At 54.8% G+C, this 21,302-nt stretch overlaps 4 protein-coding genes and 1 non-coding gene across 5 annotated transcripts; 3 read left to right on the top strand and 2 right to left on the bottom strand.

Moving 5' to 3' along the window:
- Positions 1-9,257: 9,257 nt before the first annotated feature.
- On the bottom strand, positions 9,258-9,361 carry THITE_t53. Its single transcript has one exon. It is a non-coding gene; the product is annotated as a tRNA-Leu (tRNA).
- Positions 9,362-9,601: 240 nt separating this feature from the next.
- THITE_2115005 (uncharacterized protein) lies at positions 9,602-10,726 on the top strand. The gene has a single exon (XM_003652986.1). The coding sequence runs from the start codon at positions 9,825-9,827 to the stop codon at positions 10,623-10,625; it is 801 nt and encodes a 266-aa protein (XP_003653034.1). The 5' UTR covers positions 9,602-9,824; the 3' UTR covers positions 10,626-10,726.
- Positions 10,727-11,254: 528 nt separating this feature from the next.
- Positions 11,255-12,129, top strand: THITE_2115001 (uncharacterized protein). Its single transcript, XM_003652985.1, has one exon. It carries the CDS (start codon positions 11,568-11,570, stop codon positions 12,093-12,095), a length of 528 nt encoding a protein of 175 aa, XP_003653033.1. The 5' UTR covers positions 11,255-11,567; the 3' UTR covers positions 12,096-12,129.
- Positions 12,130-13,660: 1,531 nt separating this feature from the next.
- THITE_2114996 (uncharacterized protein) lies at positions 13,661-15,832 on the top strand. Its single transcript, XM_003652984.1, has 3 exons — positions 13,661-13,999; positions 14,060-15,290; positions 15,433-15,832. The coding sequence occupies exons 1-3, from the start codon at positions 13,801-13,803 to the stop codon at positions 15,698-15,700; spliced, it is 1,698 nt and encodes a 565-aa protein (XP_003653032.1). The 5' UTR covers positions 13,661-13,800; the 3' UTR covers positions 15,701-15,832.
- Positions 15,833-19,175: 3,343 nt separating this feature from the next.
- THITE_2114988 (uncharacterized protein) lies at positions 19,176-20,569 on the bottom strand. The gene is made up of 3 exons (XM_003652983.1): positions 20,260-20,569; positions 19,565-20,128; positions 19,176-19,506 (listed from the first exon to the last, which is right to left on the bottom strand). The coding sequence occupies exons 1-3, from the start codon at positions 20,439-20,441 to the stop codon at positions 19,266-19,268; spliced, it is 987 nt and encodes a 328-aa protein (XP_003653031.1). The 5' UTR covers positions 20,442-20,569; the 3' UTR covers positions 19,176-19,265.
- Positions 20,570-21,302: the final 733 nt, after the last annotated feature.

The following is a 21,302-nucleotide window of genomic DNA, read 5'->3' as shown; positions in this document are numbered from 1 at the left end:
CGATGATCCTCTGAGCTGTCTCCGCGTGGTCTCTGTGGTAGAAGACTAGGTAGTCGTCCACGTAGAACAGCACGAGCACGCGCCGTTGGCGATCGAAGAACAAGCATGGCTCCTCAGGCGAAGCTGTGAGGCCGAGCTTCCGAAGTGTGCCGGAGAACTCTCGGTACCAGAGCAACGGAGACTCTCGCAAGCCGTACAGAGCTCTCTGCAGTTCCACAAGAAATCCAGGCTCTTCGAACCCCTCAGGCATCTCGCAAACAACACCCTCAGGCAGGTCCGCATTCAAGAACGCCTGCGCTACGTCGAACTGCTTGACCTCAAGATCAAACTGCGCGGCGATAGCCATCATTGTGCGGAACGAGCGCGCTGCGAGTGTGGCTGCATAAGTGCTTTGCAGAGTAGTGAGCTCCTGAAGGTCGCCTTGAACGCAGATGCGAGACTTGCACTTCTCGAGGTTGCCATTCTGATCGAACTTGTAGACGAAAACCCACTTCAGAGGGAGTGGTCTTCCTTTGAAGGTCTCGCGCCGAATCTTGCGCCATGTCTTCCTGTTGACGAGATTGCGAATCTCTTCCTCAGCCGCTTTGATGAACTCGGGCCCTTGAGGGTGGTTGGCGAGATCCCTCCAGCGCTTAGGAAGCTTGGCGAGGTCGTCAAAATGCACCCGGGGCCTGCTTGGCGTTGCCCCAGGACGCGCGTCACGATGTTGGCGGACTGCCGCCGCGAAAACCGCATGCAATGTGCGGTGCTGGATGCTGTCGCCCTCCTGCAGAGCGATTACAGGGTCATCCAAAAATGTGTGGCTGAACGAATGCCACGCGTGCTGATCTGGTACGTCGATGCTCTCCTCATGGTACATGGGGGCTGCGAAGCACACCAGACCGCCGCTTCCGCCTGCACCGCCGCCGGGAGACTGTCTACGGATCCGTCTTGAGTAACGAGTTGGTGGTCCGTATACCTTGCGCACGTACTTGCGCTTCTCCCTCGCTGGCGTGGCTGCGGGTGTTCCAGAATCAGGCTGAGAACCATGGTTTGAGGCGTCTTCCCAGTCGTCTGGAGCCTCTGGCTGATCGCCAGGGCGGTCGACCTCCTCTTCACTGCTAGGAGTATCGACTGCGGCAGCACTTGCCGTCGTGCTGCCCTGGCTGGCACTCCTAGTTGTGCCGCCAGCGACGCTGCTACTGGCGTCTCCGATAACTGCATCAGGGGCCTCCGATGATGCAGTTCCCACCGGTCTGCTGTCACTGCTAGCACCGTGATCAGCAGGGGGGCCGCTCCCTCCAAAACCGTCCGGGCGTTCCTGGCGCGGCTCCGGTGTTGGTTCTGGAGTGTAAAGACCACCAGTGGGCTCCTCACCCGAACTCTGGCCGCGATGCTCGAGTACTTCCGCACCCCCCAGACAGGATGGAGAGTGGGGAGGAGCCTGCCCTTCCGGTTCCCGTTCAGTCACACCCCCCAGATGTCCTGGAGAGCCGGGAACCGTCACTGGGTCTTCATGGGCATCTGTAACTCCGAACGGCACTGCCTCGGCGTCCCGAGGCTCTATGGGGAGTTCGATGAGCTCAACAACCTTTCTGGCGACTGCCACCGATTGAGCATCAAGCTGCTCCTCTCCCTCCCGGTAGAACGTGCGTTCGTCAAAGGTCACGTTGCGCGTTGTGATGACCTTCCTGAGTTTCGGTACCCAGATGCGGTAAATGTTGGACGCCCTGTATCCAACAAGATACCCGATGTGCGCTCTGGGCTTGACCTTCCCAGCACGCCTCTCAATCCCCTTTTCGCGTTCCTTCGTCAGCGGGTACGCTCGGCAGCCGTACGCATAAACGCCGCCCCAGTTAGGGCGCAGGTCGGCAGTCAGGGAATGCACGAGACCGGGCTGATACCAGCGAAACCAGTGTCTGAACCAAGAGTCGAGCACCTCGTTCGGTGAGCGGTAGTTGCGAGCGCGACTTGGGCTTATGCCGTGCAAGTACGCAGCTGCAACCGTCGACTCTGGCCACAGGTTCTGAGGAAGTCCGGCGCCCGTGAGCATTGCAAGGCTCTTTGTGATAAGTTCTTTGCCTGCGCGTTCTGAACCGCCGTTGGGCTCCTTGGTATCCGAAGGCGTAACCTCCAAGTCGATGCCCTGCTCCTGCGCCCAGAGCTCGTACGCTGTGTATCCCTTGATGCCAATGACACTGGTGTCGCCATCCTGCCTGATCTTGCAGATGGGCAGCCCGAATTGGCGTTTCACCCAGCGTTCGAAGCGGACGAGCTCATCGTACACACTGTCGTGCGTCTTGCGTATGAGTGGAGTCGCGAAAAGCTTCCCACTGTACTCGTCCTTGATGACCAGCAGCCAGTTCGAGCCGTCAAGTGCCCTCGGAAAGTCGAACAGGTCCCAAGAGACCCTCCAAAATGGGCGTGGTGACGGCTTCGATGGTGGGCGGCGCGAAATAACCTGTTCCGCGTATGCCTGCGCGCATACCTCGCATTCCAGTCTGCGAGGCCCGCGAATCCGCACACCTCTGGCGTTCAAGACGAGATGTTCCAGCGCCTCTGAACTCAGATGACCAGATCTGATGTGCCAGAGAGCAGCTGGGTCTTCTCTCTCTGGGAGCGGGTCCTTGGAGGGCCTGCTCCTCCCAAAGTTCTTCACAACTGCAGCGCTCAAAGTCACAAGTCCGGCAAAGCTTCTGGGGAGCACCCGAAGGGCATCAGAGTAGGAGGAAAGAGCATTGTATTGCAAGAAGGTCAGGTTGAACTTCTCGACCAGCTGCCTGAGTACAATACTCTTCTCCAAAGTTCCCCAACGCAGCGTGCAATCCAGACCGCAGTACCAAGCGCCCTGCGCTCGAAGGCGTCTCTCAGAGACAATGTTGACGTGAAAGCCCTCGACGACAGCAACGTTGTCTATGACAAGGTCCTCAGTGTTCGGGCCGCGCGCGCCGTTCAAAACGTTCTTGATGATCCATTTGCCGCGGCCAGAGATTGGGAAGGATGTGGTGCCTGCCTCAACAGTCTCACCGCTCGTCTTGACGAACGTGCCAGGGACAAGGAGAGCCCTGTCATTGACGAGATTGACCGCTCCACAGTTGTCAAACAGAATGCACTTGCTGAGCGGGTGTGGGCCAAACTCGAGAGATGCGAACACGCCACGCGCTCCTTCGAGCTCGCTTGCGATCGCTGGGTCGATGACAGCGTGCACCTGGAGCGCTCCCGGAAATGAAGGACCCGCGCCACTATTGGAACTAGTGGTCTTGGCGTTTGACGATGCGTTCTGGATCTTCCAACCGAGCTTCTGGAGCTCCACTCGAAGGTCGTTCCAGCGCTCCTTGGCGAATCGTTGGCGCACTGCATTCACCGCGTCGTTTGGGAGCGTCACGCCGTTCAGGGATTCCCCTGTCAGAGCGTACCGAAGTTGCCGACATTCCGAGGGAAACCACCAGTGGCGAAAAGTCTTCGGCTTGCACGGGCAGTCGCGGTTCTTCTTGCGCTTCTGACTGCCCTTCTGACCGTTCTGCGCTCCTGGAAGCACGGGGTAGGCTCCAGGCTTCGGGTGGACCACCGCTTCAGCCTGGAGGATCGCCTCGAGTGAGAGAGCCAAGTCGAGAAGGGTTGGTCCTTTGCCGCCGAGCTTCTCAGTCACACTGATATCCTTCAGCATGCGAGTCGCCCACTCTGGATCCAAGCGTCTCTGCACAGTCTTGAGGAATGTGGTGACGGCTGTTGCGTCGGTGACTGCGGCGATGTTGGCCGCCCTTGCGCGGTGGAGGACCGACATGTACTCGAGAATCCAGGTCCTGGGTTCGACGCCGCTCTGGCTGCCTCTGGCAAGGACAGTTGCGTACTCCTCGGCAAGCGCAGTGAAAGTAGCGCTGTTGGAGGGTGCGATAATCTTGCGCAGCGTCTGTATAAACCCGCGTGTGCCGGTGACGTTCTCGGCCTCCATGATGTCGTGTGCGGTGTGTGCGTAGCGGTCGCTGACAGACACGTTGATCATCTCGCGGAGCTTGTTGACGGCACGGAACGCCGCAGTGTCGATGGCGGACTTCGAGAACGCCTCGCACAGCTTGAGGAATTCACGGCGGATCTCCTCCTCAGTAGGATTGGTTGACTGAGGTTCCTCGCCACGGGTGGTGGGATCGGCTGCCTTCCAGGCTTGCAGTGCAGTGTGCCACGCCTGAAGATGGCGGTCCTGGACCGCCTGACGTGCCGCACCCTGGGTGGGCTGCACAGGAAGGCCGAGCATCTCAGCCTCGGTGGCGAGCTCGGTGTCTGGGTCGATGATGTGCCAGACACGCAGGTTGTTGGCCTCTTGGCGAACAGCAGAGATCCATCTTGGCCAGTCCTTGGGGCTGTCGAGGGTTGGAAGCGCTGCAACAGCAACGGTGACGGTTTTCTCAGTTTCGAGTGTCATCTTGAAGCAAACTGAGGTGTGCTGCGTTGTTCAGACTGAACGATGGGGGTGATGTGAACTTGTGGGAGTTGTTGACGATCGAGAAAACTGGAAGTGGTTGTTGGAGAAAAGAAGAAGGATGGCCCCAACTGGGCTACACCGCTGTTATGAGTGTTGTGCGCGAACCGGGCTCATAACTGAGAAGAGCAGCGAAGTGGGGCCATGCAGGATGCAGAGGCATGTGTATTGAGAGAGGTGCTCCTCTCAAGCTGGGTGGGAGGAGCGCCGAGGTCTATATACATGTGTGGGCAGAGCTGACATGTGCCCCCTGAGCGCAGGGAGCCTGGCAGATAGAGTCACGTGTGCACTAGCACGCGACAAAATACTATTAAAGTCGAAAGGTTCGTTGGCATTGAACCGTTTATATACTATCGACAGCTTATATACGATTAGTGCTTAAGCCTGCTTAGGTAGCCTATTAAAGCCCTAGCTATTAAACCGCTCTATATATATAGCTAGAAGTATATAATTGAGACTCCTAAACTTAGCCTAGATTACTCTGTTTTAATAGTCTTATATACAATGATTAAGATAGATGATCAAACTAGTAAAAGGGAAGATGCTAAGCATTTGCTACTTTAGTATAGGCTCGGAGTTCTTGACCTTCGAATATTATCCTTCGACTATATTTATTATAGTAACCTAGTAGAGCAAGGGGATTAGGTCTCGTACCTAATACGCCTATAGCTAAGTGTTGTTTAGCCAGTTGTTCTTTAAATACTACTTAAGTCTATCAGTGCTAGTATAAGCAATAGTAGCCTCAATAGACTCTATATAGCCTTTTTCTGAACAACGGCTTAGAAGAGCAGCTCCTATATAGCTAAGGCACTCCTTGTTAGTACTAATCCAACGCTTCAAAGTCTCCTAGCAATACTTTATATAAAGGAGATGTTGTATACGTAGGAGGCTATACTTATTATAGCCAAATGCTACCTAGATAGTAAGTTGTTTAGCTATAGAGTCGTCGGTGATTATATATTTTAGGGGCTAGCCCCTATTAGCTACTCCCTTATACTATTCTAGTAGTACGCTTAGATATATTACGATGTTATTAGCGGTTTACCTCTTTATAAAGAAGTAAATAAAAGGGAGCTAGTAGCTATTGAAGTCTTGAACTATAATTGTAAATAGGTGCTAACCCCTATATATAGTCTTGTAAATAGTATCTATAATCGCTAGTTAGCTATATTTCTTTAGTGTATCTAATAGGTCTCTATATACGAAGACCAATGTAAAGGAGTTCTCGCTAAGGATAGTTAGCGCCTTATACTTATACTAGTCGCTATAGGATAGTAGCTAGGTAACGGCTTCTATAAATTCTAGCTCTCTAAGGACTTTGTAGGACTATACCTTACGATTATCGCGTTTATAGAGCTTAAGAGACCTATATAGGTTACTAATCTCCTAGGTTGTAATATATTAGCCGCCTATATAGTAAAGACGTACCCTAGCCTTAGGGGTTTTAGTACAGCTATATAGCTAGTGTTCTACTACGCTATTGCTATATTTAGAGAAGAGGAGGTAGACGATATACTCTAGAATAGTATATAGGCGTTTAACTATCTTAATATCTTCTATTAAATAGTTATAGCTATAGCGAATAGCGATATCAACGATACTATCGTCGTATTTAATCTAATAGAGAGTATAGCGGTATAGCTTTATATTCTATAGCACTTTGTTACATTTACTTTGCCCTTTAGTCTTTTATAGCGTCTTTTAGAGGAGGTAGTGAAATATAGTCTTCTTTTCCTACTGCTTTAGGGCGTCTCTTCGGCTATAGAAGTACGAAACCTAGCGCTATTCGGCTCGCTAAGCTATATATAGGAGGGTAAATATACCTTCTTTAAACTAGCGTTCCCGGATCTCTATAATATTGTAAGGAATTGCAAGGCCGCTATTTAGCGCCTTAACCTCTGGTTTAGATATGTAAATTAGGGAAATATGCCTATACCTATATTTAGAAGTTGCTTCCCCTATAGAGGAACTGTTATCCTTAGAGGACGGTAAAGAGCTATTTAGTAGCTAGGCAGAGGCTAGAGTAGAACTAGGAATACTACTCGATTATAACGATTGTAGGGTTAGATACTTAGGAATAGGGAGAAGCTTAGGTTAGGGTAGTACTTACTAAGTAGCTAGATCGAGGTTGGGTTTAGAAGACAGATGTTCTAGGACTAGGGAGCTCGCTATAGGTATAGTATTAGCAATTCAATGCTAGTGATTAAATTCGCTATTTGACTAAATGGCATTTATATGTTGAGGGGGACTAAGGGCGCTAATAGGCTACGAATACTACGTCGTCTTGTTACTAGCTATACGATACGTTGTTTTATTGCTAACCGTATAAAGCGAGCTAGTCTATAGTAGAATGCTAGGCTATAGCTAGATCAATGTTTAGCAACTACTAATAGGTAGGCGGCAAAACAATTTACTAAGCGTATCTTCTAGTTACTAGCTATATAGTACATCGTTTTATAGCTAGCTATATAGCGCGTCGTCTTATTACTAGCTATACGGTACATCGTTTTATTGCTAACTATACAAAGCGAGCTAATCTATAGCTAGATCAATACTTAGCAATTGCTAATCGGTAGATAGTAAAACAACTTACCTAACGTATCTTCTAGTTGCTAGCTATATAAAGCGAGCTAGTCTATAGTAGAATGTTAGTCTATAGCTAGATCAATGTTTAGCAACTATTGATATATACTAGTAGTAAACTAATCTGAACTTACTAATAGGATCCATTGGATATAGGTTAAATGTATAATTCTATAGTAATACAACGTTGTAATATAGGTCTAAGTAGAATAGAGGGTTGGTATAGACGTAGATTGGTTGGGGAAACGTAGATAGGATATATATAGATGTAAACTAGCGGCTAGGTAGCTACTGACGCGACGTGGGCGTAAGGACTACCGCATTGAAATTGTTAAGCGGCGGCAAAAGGAGTGACTTCTAAGCGTAGGCGCTATAGTATCTGTGGGGACATTGGAAATTGGTCTTGGCGGGACCTCTTTAAGATCTAGCCCTTGGCGATAGTGCAAACGCCTTGGCGATCGGGGATGTGTAAAAACGTTGTAAAAACATTGCCAACAATTGGCCGAAATTAGTCTTGGCGGGACCTCTTTAACGTCTACCCCTTCCAGGCCCGCGACGGGGTCGTCGTTAAAGAGGTCCCGCCAAGACTAATTTCGGAGACTGCTGCGTACAAGTAATTACAAATCGCCAAGGGTGAACGGGGCCGCCACGACTTCGAGCAATAGAGCAACATCATCGACAAGACAAGATCGCAAAGACTCGCAACAACAACTCTACAAAACCTCAACCAAATGAAAAAAAAAAAGAAAACAAGGATAACCTACACCCTAACTATAACCCGTATCCTAACTTAACCTAAACCCTAACCAGCGGGGGGCTGGGGTGAACTAACCCTTGGCGATAGAGCAAACGCCTTGGCGATAGTGCAAACGCCTTGGCGATCGGGGCTACGTAATAACGTTGTAAAAACATTGCCGACAATTGGCCGAAATTAGTCTTGGCGGGACCTCTTTAACGTCCACCCGCGACGGTCCATGTTTTTTCTGGGGGTCCGGCTCGAACGACTCCACGTCTGCCCTGTCTCGATAGCCTCAAGGGCGCAGCCCAATCAGGGCGCGGCTGCGCGCGGGTTCCTGGTCTCTCATCTCGGCAGTGGACACGTCTTGACAGGGGCCAACGCAGGCACGATCGCCGTGGTCCAATCGCGTGCGACGCTTGGAGATTGCGGCATCAACGACAAAATGAGCCCCAACGGCGCCAGACGCTCAGGGTCTGCTTCGCTCTCCCTGGAAATCAGTGCGCTGGCTGACTTTCCTTTTTTGGCTCGAAGGAGGATTCTGCTTCCCGCTTGGTCGCCGATCTTGAAGTGCTTGTTTCTTGCTTGGAGATTTCCCCTCCGCTCGATCTGGCTGGGGATAACTGGTTCCCACGGAGTACTCCGTAGTGTACACTGGTTCGTGAGCGTAGCTACGAACTCGTCGTGTGCACGCACATAACGTTACCTAGTTATTGGACGTGGAAATTGCCTACCGTCGACCGCAATCTCCTTCCACGACAGCTCAGCGCCGTGTCGCTGGCACGTTTGGGGATTAACTATCCGACAATCTTTGCGGTCCGGACTGACTTCGCACACGACCATCCTGCGTCTTGAACTGAACAGGCTCCCGGTGTCGACCCTACCTTGGCTTCTTGGGCAAGGACGACATGCTTTTCGATTCGGGGTATTTCTGCCGTCATCAGCTTGGCCAGGCTTGGGATGATGACGGTTGCCGGTTAATTCCCATCTGCCGTGGTATGCCGTCATGGCAAGCAAGTTTTGCAGACCCTCAAATCCCAGCCATCTCCGTTCATCCACAGCTCGTTCCCGTGTCTCTTGGCAAACGGCTCGCTTCTTGTCTATCCTGATTCCTGAATCAGGCACGCGCGTGATGTACTCACCGCGCCGTTTCCCGCCTGAAGTCAGAGATTGACGTGTCGGGTGCAGGGATGCCGTTGACCGGTGCAATCACACGGGATCAAGGATGTCGAGCATGATGGGTATCGAACGGCATGCTCGTGACGAGCTGGCGGTCCGCTCTCACAGAGGTTTCACTAGACCGGAGGGGGTCGAAATTGGCATCGCTATCGGAGTCGGACTCCGCTGGGTCAGGTAGCGATGCCTATGTGAGTCTCTCTGCCGGTTGGGCCCGTCGCAGCCCGGGACAATCGCCTTGGCACACAAAAAGTTGGGCCAACCTCGGCAAGGCACCACTGAACTGATGCCCGAGGAAAAAGAAGCTGACAAGGGTGAGATTCGAACTCACGCCCCTTTCGAGACCACGGATTTCAAGATTAAGGATGGATTCCTTAACGTGGCGCCTTGGACCGCTCGGCCACCTTGCCGCTGACGATGCTGATGGTGGACCGGACGGAGCAGACTTTTCTCAGCGGAGCCGGGATGCGGCGCGACGCAGCGGGCCGATGGGTGGGGCGCCTGGTGGGGATTGGCCTGTCTCGTGGCCCAAGCCCCGAAAAGCAGGATGGAAATAGCGGTTATTGTAAATGTGAGAGAAAATTGGGCCTGTTCAAGCTCTCCACTAACTCACTCCTCCGTACACTGCCTACCTCCAGGAAGTAGCGGTTGCACAGTACACTCAACGTGTTTGGTGGACCGCCATGGCGGACTTCTCGCGGTCAAGTTCTGTCTGACTCAGAGCGGGGCTGGGCTGCCCGCTCCAGGCTGCCCCACGCCAGCATGTGATGCTGAACATGAACATGAAGTACACATTGAGTGCAGACCTCGCTGTGTTTTAACATATGTTGTTCACCCGCCAGTTGACGCAACTCTTGGATTCAGCCCGCGGTCATGTCGGAATCCAGTCACGACCGAGACCCTTCTAGTTCAGTTTCGGGTGCCGAACCGCCTACGAATGCTGCTGAGCGTACTCGTCCTCCTACTGCTCCTCCTCCTGCTCCTCCTCCACCTCCGCTTCCCCCACGGTTGGTTAGCGCCCGGCCTCCGCAACCTGTCGAGCACCGGCGCTCCCCTGATCTTGACAAGCTGGCCTCGATGCCTGAAAACCCTCTGTTCCGGAGGCTGCAGCCACCGCCATATGCGTATAAGCCAACCTGGTACTTCTTCTATAGCACCCTGACGAGCCCAGCTATATTGCGAGGGGTCTTGGGCCTTGAGTCGGAACCGGTCTTGCGCAGTGCCAAAACCTATGGCTACGAACTTGCCAACTGGGGCCAGTACAAAACCCTCATTGACAGCGAGCCTGGAACAGAAGTGACAGGCCGCGCCTACATGGTCCAGTCTGCTGAGCAAGAGCGCAAGCTCGCCTACTACGAGACCAACGCGTACCGTCTAGCGCCCTGCGCGATATACTTCTCTGACAGTCCTGACGGGAAAGCGGATGAGGTCCCAGCCATCGGTAAAACCTTCCGGTATGCCGGAGATGCCCAAGCTCTGAAGCAAGGTCGCTTCGACTGGGCTCTGTGGGAAACGCAGATGGGTATACAATTGCCGCCGAAGTGGCGTAGAGGAGAAGAGGGGGCTGAAGAGAAGGGCAAGGCAGAACAGGCCGTGGAAGGCGAGACTAGGGGCGTGGGGAGGAGCGCCAGCACTGAGCCTGGAGGCTTGAAAGAGATACCGCCAAGCCACTGACCTCGTGTTTATGGTATCATTTCCCGCGTCCCTACCCCTTGTGTCATTGGGATTTCGCGTAGTTAAATACTCAATAACTACCTTACGCTATTGCTGATTTTCACGTTGCCTTTTGTCGCTGAGTTATATCTCCGGGTGTCCAACAGCCTCCTTTTGCCCAGAGACAACATTGATCTGAGCTAACAGCCCGCCAAGCCGAGCCACGCTGTGTCATCATGGACAACAAAACAAACACGGTAAACTGCCAAACAAAACGGGCCGCGCAGCCTTCCAACAATGAACGAGACCTTTCACTCTGAAAATCGACTGGCGCCATTACTTTCGCATCTCGACTACATCTCTCACCACAGCCATGGACCAGGTCCGCCGGAAGAATCTCGAGCGGGCACAACTTGACATGTTGAAAGCCCTGCACGACTATCTCGATCTGAATTGCCGATCGATGACTTCCGTGGACGCCAATGAGCTCGAGGCTCTCGGCATTGTAAGAGGGACAGATCTCGACGTCGACGGCCAGTTGCCATACGATTTCGAGCCCCGTTTCTTTTCTCCCTGCAATGAGGAGTGTCCCGGTTTAGAGGAAGAGACGGAGGAGTGGCGACCCTTGTGGCGCGCGACCCTAGACAGTCCTAAAAACCTGCTCGACCCCGAGTGGGTTCCGAGCGCGGGCTACGTCTACGCCAGCGTGAAGGCCAGATGGTTCCAGACCATATTGGAGCACCTGGCCGACCGATACGATGCTGAGATACATCCCGCGCAAGCTGTCGAGACCTCCGTTGCGACCTCCACCATTCCCCGGACTACCCTCCTTCCCAACCCACCAAGCAGCCAAGCTCGCACCTAACACCTCAGCCCAGCGCCGTCTACAAATGCCATTCAGACCCGCGCTATGCTGGCCCACGCGGTTATTGCGGCGATGATTGGTACGAGTGCGAACCGTGCATGGTGCCCGTCGACGGCGACAAACCCCACATGATGATTACCGTGCTCGAGCCGGCCGTGGCCCCGGAGGGCAACCTGCTCTGGAGCGAGTTCAACGCCATCATCGCTCTGCTGGAATCGCGAATTCGCATGGGGCAATTCACCGACCACCACACCAAGCCTGTAAGACCCTGTCCCAGTTCAACCCCCAAACCAGCCGGCTACTTAACCAACCCATCCCACACACAGGTCCTGATTATCGCCTTCCAACGCGACACACACGCACGCATCACGCAGGCCCACATAGACGCCGAGACCAATAATGTCGTCATCCGCCAGTCGCGCCAGCTTGAGCTGGTGGGCGCCCCCGGCGAGCCGCCCGCTGACGCCTACCTTCTCCTGCGCTGGATGCTCAACTCCCCCGTGGGCGCGACCAAGTACGAGGACGAGGAACTGGCCGGCAAGGGTGAGCGGAAAAAGGACGTAGAAACGGGTAGGGCCGAGTTGCCTATAGCGCACGAGCTGGTTGCTGTCGAGTCTGCTTCGTAGTCAGGGGCAGCGATCGATAGCTGAGATCAGGGAGTCCAAGTTATGAGTGCTGTTTGAGCATTGGCACTCAAATGCTGCTACTTAGACACAAGATAACGGCATTATCTGGATGTCGGCGAGGAGTGCTTTTAGGAGAGGCTTGTTGCGGTCGAGATCGGACTCGTGAGAGTGGCAGCGGAAGTGAACCGCAAGAGGGGCTAGCGCTGGGGCCTCCGTATACCAGACCGAGCGAATTGCGAATGTCATTGTACTGCGGCAGCCAGGCAAACCGCGTCAGCTTGCCGAGCTGGGGCTGCGACTTGTTGCCTGACGCTGGCGACTTCTCCGTGTCAGCCATGGCGGCGCAGACTACATAATGACGAAGGACTGGGCCAGCGGCGAGGAAAACAACCGGGGCAGGGTGCCAGATTCCGAGAAAAGGGGTGTTCGCCCTAAGGGATGGCGGTGCTCGGGATTGGAAGGCGCATATCCTCTTGAAGAATGACAGAGCAGGGTGCAGCTTACATGAAATGCATCAACTACTGTGAGCCGTTACCCTGCCTTAAAAGCAACTGATGCTCTGGTCAGATGAGGAAGAGACGGGGCAATACGGATATTCGTTTCAATCTCCCTCGTCCGCACCGCCCTCAAGTGGCCATTGGGAGATGCAACTGGGCTCTGTAAGATATGGGCTTGTCACAATCAGGCTCTCGATCCACTAGAACATTCGTCGTTCATGTAGGTCGATATTTAAATTATAGAATTGAACAGTTCAAAAAGGCAACTATCCGTCCCGATGCTCGAATTCAACATATCCAATGGCCTTTTCGTCCCAAACTGCTGTGAAGCGAGTAGTAAAGCTTCAGCGGGATGCTCGATATTGGACGGCTGTGGGCGACATGGATTTCACGCAAATGTACTCGCTGATGCTGTAGTTATCCTAAGTATTCACTTGGAACTTGGGGGTGAAGGGGGAAGCAATTAACGTGAATGGAGTGCTCACAACAACCTTCAATACTCCATACAGCAAGGTAAGGTGATAGGTTGCCCGTGGGCACCTATTTACGGAATACTGTGCCTCCTGCGTAAGGAGCTGAAGTGGGGCACTCAGCTGTCGCACTCCCACAGTAAGGTACCCATGCCTTTCTGCTGTGGTACAGTACACTACCCGATTTGGGTAGACGTTAAAGAGGTCCCGCCAAGACTAATTTCGGCCAATTGTCGGCTGAGTTTTTACAACGTTATTACATAGCCACCATCGCCAAGGCGTTTGCTCTATCGCCAAGGGTTAGTTCACCGGGGTACGGGGAGCGGCGCTAGCCCCTCTACTAGGTAGGGTTTAGGTTAAGGTTAGGATACGGGTTATAGTTAGGGTACGGGTTATCCTCGTTTTCTTTTTTTTCGATTTGGTTGAGTTTTTATCAAGTTGTTGCGACGAGTCTTTGCGATTGTTCGTTGTTGATGTTGCTCGAAGTCGTCGTGGCCTGCCGATTTGTAATTACTTGTACGCGGCAGTCTCCGAAATTAGTCTTGGCGGGACCTCTTTAACGACGACCCCGATTTGGAGGGGCCCAGTCAACCCACAAAAGATGCACTCCAATACCATGGAGGCAACAAAGGAAACGCTCACGTGCGAGTTCCAGTGACTCCCACTCCTTTCGTCTGTGCCCCCAAGATACCAAGCACGAAACACGACGACTGGGCTTCTTTTGTCCCCTCCTGGAACATGGCAAGTGCAGCATCACAAGGCGACGCTGGTGGCGAGTACTGGCCGATCCACATCGCGCGCAGCGATGGCCAGGGATACACGAAGCTGGACCACACGGCGCTGAGCCCGGACAATGACGCCGATGTGGCCCAGCTCGAGCGCTGGGAGGTCATCGTGGCCGGCCATCTGCAGAACCAGGTCGGCCCACAGGGCGACAGTACGTTCAGACAGAAGTCTCTCGACAAGCGGATGTTGATGCTGACTCTCGCGCCACCAGCGCGCCAGTACAAGCTCGCCGGCTTCCCCAGGGGCTACGAGCTGCGGTGCGCCCTCAGAAAGGATGGCGGTCGGGACTACTACCTGTACGGCCATCCGGCAGGCCCCAAGGCCAACTACCGCACCCCCGGCGAGTTCGCCCTGCATGCCTTGTGGCTGGTCAGCGACTCGGCCGACATCAGCCAGTGTCCCTGCGACCTGTGCCCCAAACTTCTCGAGAAGCTGAGGGCTGCCGAGGAGAGGTACCAGGGCGCGAATGCAGCCGTTGCTCAAGGACCCGCCACGGTGGCCCAGGCTCCCCCCGCTGCGCCCAGGCCGACGCCGTCTCAGCAGGCCCCCCAGCAACGACAACAACAACAACAGCAGCAGCAGCAGCAGCAGCAGCAGCAGCACCAGGATCAGCTTCCGCCTCCAGGGACGACCAGCCTGACCAACGTCTTCCGCGTCGGCGAACTGGTTTGGTACAAGCACACAGCCTGGCGTCTAGGCGTGATCCTCTCCATCGCCGCGATCCCCGGCACATTCCCCAACCAAGATACGCCCGATTCTGGCTACCATTTCACCCTCGCTCCGTTGGGTCACGCCCTGCTGGGGCAGCCAAATCTGGTCAAAGACTGCCAATCCATGCGACCGTTCCTCACCTTCAGCGTCCCCGGCACGAGCCCGGACGAGCTCAGGGACAAGACGTTTGACACGGTCGACTGGCAGGCCCTGATCGCCCGCTACTCGCAAGACCCGGACCCGGAGAAGCGCGCCATCAACCGCCAGGTGCTCGGCCTGGAAGCCTCCAAGATGGGCGCCCGTGCCATCAACGACGCGTTTTCCACCTTCGACCTCCGCGCCCAGGGCCTTACGCCCGACGGCGCCTTCCACGTGCAGCATTACGGCGGCGTCTACCTCGGCGCCGAGATGGTCCGCGTCGGCGACCCCATCCGCGTCACGGCGCAGCCAACCTCCGGCATCCCGGACCAGACCGTCGCCGGCGACATACCCCCGGACGCCGCCCTCGTCATGCTCGTTAGCGAGATCGAAGTCCTCACACCGACCGCCCCGACCCCGACCACCACACCGACGCGCCTCCAATTTAGAGGCAACCTCTACCGGCCAATCCGCGCCCCCACCACCGCCCCCCCGACCAACGCCGTCCCGGCCGACTCGCTCGGCCCTGTCTTCATTGAGGAGCTCAAGACGCGCAACGCGATCGAGCGAGACCCGGGCGCGCGCTGGACCTGGTACGTCACATCTAAGCTCTTTTTGCTGCCTTGCTACCTTCCAAAAAGACAGCCAGCTGCTCTGCTCCAACGAGCTGTTTCCACAAAACCCCCAATCAGCCAAAAGAAGGCACTAACTAACGCTCACATCGCCGAAAAATAGGGTCCTCGCGGCGGCGCGGGCCGTGCGCGGCGAGCCCGACGTGCAGGGCCGCTTCTACGTGACCGAGCGGCTGATGGGCGTCATCGAGCCGGCGCGCTACGCCGCCTGGGCGCAGCGCGGCCTGCTCGAGGAGGCGCCCGCGTACCTGAACAACCGCGGGCACAGCGGCGGCGGCGCGTTCGCGGGTCGGCGGCCCGGCCGGCGGGCGATGCTGGGGGACGCGGTCGCGGCGGCGTTCATCGTGCCGGAGGGGATGGTGGAGAATTGAGTGTCGCTGGTAGGCTTTTAGCGGGCTGTTTTACTGGTTTTCGCTGGGAACTACTTGGGACAAATTGGTTGCGTTCAGGGGGAGGCGTTGCATGGCTTTATGGCTGGGAAAATGGGAGGAATAGAATGGGACTGGTTTCAGCATTTCTTCGCGCGACGATTTTGAGTCGTGTTTTTGACGGACGCGTTTCGGTGCACTGGAAAGAGCCTCGGCCAGCACCGCGGGACCTTTAATCGATACCTATCTCACTTTCGCGGGGAACGTTACAGTGTAGATACAGGCTTGAATACTGATTCTTGTCTTCGGTGGCTTGTCAAAAAGATGGAATTCGCTTTCACTATGAGACTAGAATGGCTCAAGGCCATACGCAGGCACTCCTCAGTACGGACTACTCCGTTTACACAGTACGGTTCGCAGGGCTTGAATACGGCCGAAGGGCTGAGTGACCGAGACAAGCATCATGTTTGAAAGGTTGACCGGTCGTTTCAGTCATTGCGACACCGTCTCTCGCCGTTTTCTGGATCATCTGCCGCTTTCTGCAGCAGCGGAGCAGGTCAAAATGCGGTGCTGCAGCGGCCATCCCGGCAGGATGGAACCGCAGGGTTGTGGAGAACGGCGTAACACACTCCACCGGTCGCCCAGACAGCTGGGTCGGCTGAACAGAAAGAAGCGGTGTGTGACCGAAGGTGTGATGTGTACCGCGGTAAGTTACGGTAACCCAATGGATGAAGATCTCTTCGGAATTACAGTGTAAGTTACCTAAGTTTTCGAGAATCAAAGTCGGAGCCACGCCCCGAATCTGCTCTCGTGTATGTATGTAAAGTACGGATATTCCGTCTAAAAGTCCATGGAGAAGATGAGCGATGAAAGAGATGGCGCCGCCATCGCCGCGGAGCAATCTGTGCTCGAGTGTGTGTCCAGATGACGGAGTAATATTATCGCCGAGCAGATTTATACTACGACCCCAAACACAGTCTTCGCTTTTCGTCCAGTGAGCTGGTCCTCAAACTTGCCAGCTGAGCGCCGATCAGCACGTGGGGGCCGGTAGGTGTCGTTCCGGGGTGCGCTGCTTTGGGTTCCGGCGGTCAAGCATTTGTTTGCGTGGGTAGTGACAAGTGGATGTTGGGCCTTCGGTTTGGCAGGTTTTTCGCAGTGGCCGAGCACTGACTGGAACATTTTCGCTGCCTACCTACCGGTCGGTAACATGCCAAGCGACGTTACGTGTAGTGTTGTGCCACGCTGGCTTCTATCCCAGGCGACCGGTTCCGTGGTCTCATCCCCTCCAGCCGATGCCAAAAAAAAAAAAAAAAAAAAAAAAAAAAAAAAAAAAAAAAAAAAAAAAAAAAATCAGCTCTCTTCACATGTCCAGCCTGAAAGGAAGGGCCCGGTATCCCCAGCCGCCTGCCGGCGCAGTTTCCAATCATCTGCCTTCTGAGATTTCCTCATGTGGTCAGCATCATTTGTTTCCATTGTGAGCTCGCTCATGGTTGGTCAGCCGGCAGTTGGCGTTATCGTTTGTGACTGCCGTGGCCACTGTTTTTGCGGTAAGCTTTCAGCTCCGTTCCGTTACCAAACTGTCGGGAAACCCCCCACTTCGGATCTTTGCCGGCAACCAGGGACATCCTTGAAGCTCTTCCTCAAAATTATTGAGATATCCAAATCCTTCCCACGGTGGCTTGCAACCGCGCGCATCTCATCGGCCAAGTCGCCCTGATCACGATCCACTGCGTAAACTAGCGATGGCGGCGCCGGAAAGTGGCCAAGGTTGCGAAAATGGACCTGGAAAAACACGAAGAAACCGCCTCCTGCCCCAACGGCGAATGTGGCAAATGTCCAGAATACTCCGCAGTTGCCCCTTCCTGCCTCGCATGAGTTACGGAGACTTATACGTGTACTGCAAACGAAAAACAATTCAGGCACTTCAACCGCGAAACCCTTACAGTTAGCTTTGTTTTGCCGTTAGTTATTCAGGACAGCAAACCCTGCAACCGCAAACCTGTCGCTTTCCGGCCGTCGTGTAACCGGTGTATTGTGTGTTCCCTAGGTACCCAATAACGTTCATTAACCCTGAAAACCCGTCAGCTCGGAACCCGCCAGCTCGGAAGGGAGGGTCGGCCAAGACATCCCATCCCGTCCACAGGGGCCTCGGGTTTTGCCTCCCCCCTGTTCCTTTTGCGCCACGCGGTTCGGCTGGCCCGAGCCGCAACGCCCACAACTCACACACACACACACCAACACACAGATAAGGGCAAGCGAACGCCGACGACGCATAACGCACTGTGCAGGACGGGATGGGCGGCTGTCGTCTCACTTGTCCCCAAACGCCTTTCTATCCAGGGAGGAAATCTAAACACTTACTGTTTACCTCCGCTCCCGGCTTCTCGTTCCGAAACATCGGAAAGGTCATGCCATGCCGTACTGAGTGTACACTACTGTGTATGTACAACCGGAGTCTGTCCAACACCCGGGACATGACGTGTGTGGCGACGAGGGTGCAAAGGGTCCGGTAAACTACACTACAGTGGGGTGAGAAAACATGCGTTATGCCAAACATGTCTTTTCCACCGTTGTAGCACAGTAGCCATATGGGTGTACTTCCGAATAAAGGTTTTGCGTCCGGGGGCTGCTTGATCGGTCGTTTCATCGAAGGCAGCAGGTAGGAAAGTCCGCAGCGACTGTGCAACCCGAGTCCCGCCAGCTTGGGATTGAGGCGTTTTGGTTTGCTGCATCGGGAAGGGAAATCGAATATCGCCGCTGTCTGACTGAGGGGCGAGATGGTCAACTCGGCCGAGGAAAAGGGATATGTGCAATTCATCAAGATAGCGAGATCTGTGACCGGACCATGAAATAGTGGAGATGATGAAACGGAAACGTGACAAAAAAGCGCAATATCCAAGCAACCGCCTCTGCTTCCCACCAGCCCGGCCCGAGTCCTCCCCACGATCGCTCCCTGAGGCCACGCTGGCACGGCCCCTGAGCCTCAATCCCTACCGCTTTCTTCCGAGAGCCTTCTATTAAACCCGCCCCTTTCGGTCGTAGTTGAAGAAGTGCAGATGCAAATGGTGCCTTCTATATGCAATCGGTCGTGGCTGCGTGCCCTGGCGCTGTGGAATTATTGTCCCTGTTCCGGAGGCCGTGCGGCGGGAGAAGACGACTCCGAGCGATCGTGGATCATTTTGTGCTTTTTGGGCTGGTGGTAATGGTACCCCATCGGAAGCTGGCGGTCACAGAACGATGCTGGGACGTGGTGTGCGATTCGTGGGCGGACGAGAAGACACTGGGTATCAACCGGGACCGCCTGGGGCTGAGTCGTCTCCGAGAACGCTTCGGTAAATGGAGATGCATGAAATGTTTCGTGGCCAATGAGAATCATGCTCGCTGCTGAAGAAAAAGAAGAGGCCGAATCAATGCATCCAGGGGAATAATGCCAGAACCGGAAAAGAAAAGACACCTTCGGCTCGTTTTTCACCTCTCCTTCCGCCCCTCTCCCCCGACCACCGCCAGCCGGCCCTCAAGCAGAGGCTCGCGAGTTATGAGGCATGCATGACAATACCACCCGCTCTTGTCACTTGAGGTTCATAGCCTCGATTCTGGCTTGTATGCTCTTCAAGATCTCGGGGTCGGGCTCCGGTTCCACTTTACGAGGTGTCAGCCGCTCGTACTTGTCGTGAGAGCATTTGACGCAAGTTGCTGCAGCGGTGGGCGGCAGTGAGAAGATATGTTTGCAGTTGGCACACTGGTAATGAGCGATCCTCGTGCCTGGCGCGTCGCCAGGGTATCCGTACGGATACTTGTCCTTTTTGGGTCTGCATCTGGCATTAGCTTCGGCACATCCAAAACAGGGGGACAGACGCTGTGACTTACGGGTCGCGAGGACAGTCGGTGCAACGGATGTGCTGGCAGCCTTCGCAGGTCTTGGTGCCCGTAAACAATCGCTGGCACTGACAGCAGGTCCGCCGGAGGCGTTGGCGCGGCTTTCTGTAGATGAGATCCTGGCCGCCAGTCTTGGCCGGGCGCTTGAGGACGATCTTCTTCGGAGTCGGGTCCCAGTCGGGAATGATGGGCGCCTTCTCGGCCCGCTCCTTGAGGATGGCGGCCCGCCTCTTGCGGCTCTCCTCCTTCTCGGCCTCGGTGCGCTTCGGGGGCACCCGCGGACACTGCTTGCAGCGCTGATGCTTACACTTGGGGCATTCCTTGTCCCGGCCGAACGAGGTGTCGCAGACATGGCACTTTCTGTGCACTCGCATTCGGATGGGCTTCTCCACCCGGAGGGCGTTGCCCTCGGTCGAGTACCACTCGCTCGGCTTCAGCTCCAGGCCGTACAGCTCACCGATCTTCTTTGCTCGCTCAGCGAAGATCTGAGATCTCGGGATCTTAGTAGCTTCCACGGCTGCGGGGCCCTGGGCCGCGGCGGGTTCCGCAGGTTTGCTATGCGCATGCGTTAGTCATGATGTGAGACGGGGCAGGCGATAAGAGAGCACCAGCGTTAGGCCCAGCAATGCAACTCGACGAGCAGCACGCAGGGCTCAAAATATAAGCAGGGTCAAGCCTGGGCATACCTGGGAGCGGCTGCAGCGGCGGGTGCTGCGGCGGACTTCGACGAACCGAGCGTCGACAGCCGGCGAGACGGATCGGCCTTTTTGAGTACCGTCTTCATCCTCGACAACACCTTGCCCAAGCCCTTCTTCTCCTTCTCCTTGTCCTTCGGGACCGAGGGTCCCCCCTGAGCTGGCGAACTCATGTTGGCGTTGCTGGCAGTTGTAATTATGGTCCTTGTTGTTGTTGTTGGTGTGGTCTTGGTGGCCGTCGCTTAGACAGACAATAGGTGTGCGAGACCTGATTTGGTTGATACTGCGCACAACGGACGCAATTCAAGGGTGTTGGCGGGAATATCGAGCTTTTCACTCTAACAAACCCGCAGAAACTTTCGGCAAATTTTGGCAGGAGACCAATGTCGCGACTGAGTCGAAATTGTTTTGGCGAGTTGTGAGAGATGAATGGGTGGTGGTAGTCGGCCTCAGGTGAGTTCCGTGGCGTTGGAAGCGCCGAGGGTCCGACCAAAAGCACTCCCGAAATCCCTGCACGGCCCGAAAAAAAACCAAGTATCGTCGAAACGGGCTGCCTGGAGTGCGCACTCAAAACCCACGCCGAGCCAATTCCATCAACGGGTGTGCCAGCGTTGGTGTTGTTGCCTCGAGCTGATGGAAGGTAACCAGACCACAGTGCCTGGTTGCACAGAGAGAAAGGGAAAGGAAGGTCCGGGAGGAGGCGCTGCTGGGAACGCGGGAAGCGGGAAGGGGGGAGGAGAAGAGAGCGGAGAAGGCGCAGATGGATCCGGTGTGGTGCGTTGCAAGCAACTGCAAGGACAGGGGATTACACTACACTAGTTATTACGCTCCAGCAGGCGGAAACGAGGGAGGATGCAGCACGCCAACGCTAGTTGTAGCACTGGTGTCGACAGGACTGGTATGGTCTCCGTCCGCACCCAGTCAGGAGGCCTTGTCAAGCAGGCCACCCACTGGAAAGGTCGCAACCTCGAAAGCGAACAGCAGCAGCAGGCGAGCACCCGCTTATCAATAGTTGGCGCCTTGGACGACGAGAC

This window comes from Thermothielavioides terrestris, chromosome 2, assembly GCF_000226115.1.
Source record: "Thermothielavioides terrestris NRRL 8126 chromosome 2, complete sequence".
Lineage (NCBI taxonomy): Eukaryota > Fungi > Ascomycota > Sordariomycetes > Sordariales > Chaetomiaceae > Thermothielavioides > Thermothielavioides terrestris.
Note: the sequence above shows the minus strand (reverse complement) of the source record. Positions and strands in the feature narration are given on the sequence as shown.